Raw genomic sequence first — 3,127 nt, forward strand, 5'->3', positions numbered from 1 at the left:
AGGTTCTTAATCTATAAAATGGGTTTGATAAACCGTTTTTGTAGGACTATTGGAATGTAGGGGGGTATTAAAACACCCGGCAAAGTGCCTGGCGTATATTGGATCTTCAATGATAGGTAGTTGTTTTTAGTATTATTTTGATCCCAGGCCTGACCACTCCCTCCTCTGAAAATTTCTTTTCCTATGACAGAATTTGCAACTCAACAGAAATCTAAACAGAAAAGCACTCAAAAATGTAATTTGGTCTATTTTCCCCCCAAGAAGCTAGAATATTCGATGTGGGCGCAGGGGTCTTCCCCAGGAAGGTGAAACTAACAACACCGCGCTGAATTCTAGTTAAAGACTAACTGCTTAACCCCTTTGCAGCTTCTTTTCCATAGCAACAACTACTTTTATTTCATTTCATCTTCATGGAAATGTACCCCTTCCTTAAAGGTAAGCAAAATAAATTCTTATTTCAGTGGAGTCAGTTCTGCCTTTCCCTGGTCAGATGGAAGAGTGCCCGTCCAGTGACTTCCTTCCATCAAGGACCAAGACCCTGATTGCTCAGGAAGTCCTTGCAGAATGGGGATAAAACACCTTGTTCTCTGCATTCGAATGCACTGAGACAAATGTGCAGGGCATCTTCGCTACCTGTTACAGGTGAGATTTCTCCACGATCCAAAAGGAACTTCTCAGAGCAATTTTCCTTTTCTGACGAAATTCCTCTCACGCCCAAGACACACCTTCTGCCAATGCCAGCAGCAGCCACCACTGGCTTCATCACAATCATCTCTCCCAGAGGGAATCCATTTCCCAAAGCCCCAAACGACCTGAGTTAAGGCCTTTTACACTTGCGTGCTCTCCCCTGGAGCCCCACCGCCTCTCCCCTTCTTTTACTTGTTCTCTGGGACTGAGGGGACCCCTCACCACCTTCCCCATAGGACTGGGGCTCCCACCCTATCATTCAAGGGTGGGTGTGTCCTGCTGATCCTAGTGTCCCCGCTACTAACACAGGGCCTTCCAGAGGACAGAGGCTCAGCGAACGTCTGTGAGGTAAGTGAACCACTGAGCAGGGCTCTTCTTTATTCTGATGAAATCTCTCCGACTCTCTTGAATGAACCAAGCAATTCTGGGTATACACATATAATGTTTCACAGAATGACACACAAAAAGGGACAAGAAGCGAGAGTTAACAAGCTTTTACTTTTATTTCTGTTTCGTGACCCATTCGATTGTACTGCTAAGGTCTTTCACATTTCCAAGGAAATCCTGCTCCAATGCCATGGGATCTCGTTCGGGATCACAAACTGGGATGGAAGGGGTGCCAATTTGTGTTACACAATAGCACAACTCTTACTCTCAAACTGCTTAGCACAATGCATATATGGTCAAAGTTATTCACAAACTTAGATGCTGAACCTTATTAAAACTTGTATTAAAAAAGAACAACATTTGAGAAATTCCTAAAGGAAAATAGATTAATTGCTATGTCATCACAGGAGCCCAAAAACGTTACACGCATGTTCCCCAACTTGCCCTGGCCCTCACTACCTAGAACGCTGAGGGCTCTCTACTCAAACACAGAGTGAGCAATAGGCCTCACTTCGTGCCCAGCAGGGGAAGCTACTGGGCGTGGGCCTGAAATGTGCCTGGATGCACGTGTGGCTCAGGCCCTCTCTTCCTCAGAGTTCTCAGCCTCTTCGGACAGGGATGGGTATGAGCTGGCATCAGTGGTACTGTGCCTGTGCAAAAACTCCAGGACTTTCGCCTTGGTGGTTTCAGCATGGGCCCTGGGACCCCACAGGAACTCATAACGAGCAGGCTCAGTGTTGGCCACCTGCCGATACTCCACATACTGTTCCTGCACCCAAACCTTGGTGATAAGCTCCCTGGGTTCCCCATAGATGGAATGCTCCACCCCGTCATGCAGCCCCATATCATTCAGCGCCTTCCACACTCTCTCCTCAGGGGCACTTTCTCCCTCCACAGCAATAACACACAGGAACATGACCAGCAGGCCGGTCTTGGGCATGTGGCGCCGATCACTTCCCATCCCATCATAGCTGAGGCCCAGGGTGGTGACCATGACATAGGAGTGGTCGCTGGCATCCACTTCCTTCACATCAATGCCAAAGAGCAGCTGCAGCCACAGCGAAGCCTGTTTGAGGAACTCGGGGAAGCGGTCCTCGTGCTCTCGGATGATGCTCAGCATCTCCGCCTGTGTGGTCGGCTCCTTCGCACGGTACTTCAGGAGCAGGTAAGCCAAGAGCTTGTTCATGCTGAAAGGCCGGGTGCTTCTCGGGGAGTAACTGGCCCCTCCCGGGACCTCCGAGGCGCTCGGCTTCTCCTCATCTTGGCTGCTGGAGCCCTCATCGTCTGACTGGCTCCATGGAATGGCTTCCATGGCAGAAGCGGAGCCACAGGCCCCCTGAGAGCTGTGGGGAAGACTCCCTGCCACAGGAGCAGCCTCCGGGCTGTGAGGTAACAGGACAGAGGGGGAGGGAGAGCTGGAGGAGGAGGGGGAGGGGTATTCCTCCTCCTCAGCCCCGAATGGCTGCTCATCCAACAGGTCCTGCGTCTCTGTTGGGTCCTGATGGTCTTCCCCAAGGTTGCCCAGCTCATTCATCTGGTTCACAGGCATGATGACTCCTGCCAGGAGGCAACAAGAGTGTGGGCAGCAGGTGGGCGATGGGGACCCACACCTGGGGGGGAGGGAGTGTGAGTGGCCTCAGCTGAGAAACACACCCTAGGTGGCTCTGACCAAGGCAACTTACAGGTCTCTTTACAGTTGCTCTCAGGCCTCACAGCGTCTCCTCTCCTGGGCAGCCTGTCCACTAAGAACCTAAAGGAGGAAGTGAGACAGCGTCTCAGGTTCAGGTGGCACAGCCCGAGGTTTGGGGGCTGACAGTGGGTGTCATAGATTTGGGCACTCTGGTGTCTCTTCTGATCGAGGGTGCACGAGCGCCTGTATACATATTAAGCAAAAGCTCCTCCCCTAACTCCTGGCCCTGCCTGGCTCTCCACTGCTCTGTGACCTTAGGACATGGAACTCAAAACAAGGGCTTAACCTACAAGGTCCTGAAGGCCATGTAAGAAGAAAGGAAAGGCACCTCAGTCCACAGATGGCAAATAGAGCTCTGGTCCC

The 3,127-nt window shown here is 51.3% G+C and overlaps 1 protein-coding gene across 1 annotated transcript; it reads right to left on the reverse strand.

Moving 5' to 3' along the window:
- Positions 1-1,371: 1,371 nt before the first annotated feature.
- Positions 1,372-2,625, reverse strand: LOC141569677 (melanoma-associated antigen 10-like). Its single transcript, XM_074323880.1, has one exon. It carries the CDS (start codon positions 2,621-2,623, stop codon positions 1,649-1,651), a length of 975 nt encoding a protein of 324 aa, XP_074179981.1. The 5' UTR covers positions 2,624-2,625; the 3' UTR covers positions 1,372-1,648.
- Between the last annotated feature and the right edge of the window lie 502 nt (positions 2,626-3,127).

This window comes from Rhinolophus sinicus, chromosome X, assembly GCF_036562045.2.
Source record: "Rhinolophus sinicus isolate RSC01 chromosome X, ASM3656204v1, whole genome shotgun sequence".
In the NCBI taxonomy this organism is placed as follows: Eukaryota; Metazoa; Chordata; class Mammalia; order Chiroptera; family Rhinolophidae; genus Rhinolophus; species Rhinolophus sinicus.

Bases quoted from the DNA above. Each gene is read 5' to 3' on its own strand.
- LOC141569677 (XM_074323880.1), bottom strand. From the start codon at position 2,623: ATGCCTGTGAACCAGATGAATGAGCTGGGCAACCTTGGGGAAGACCAT.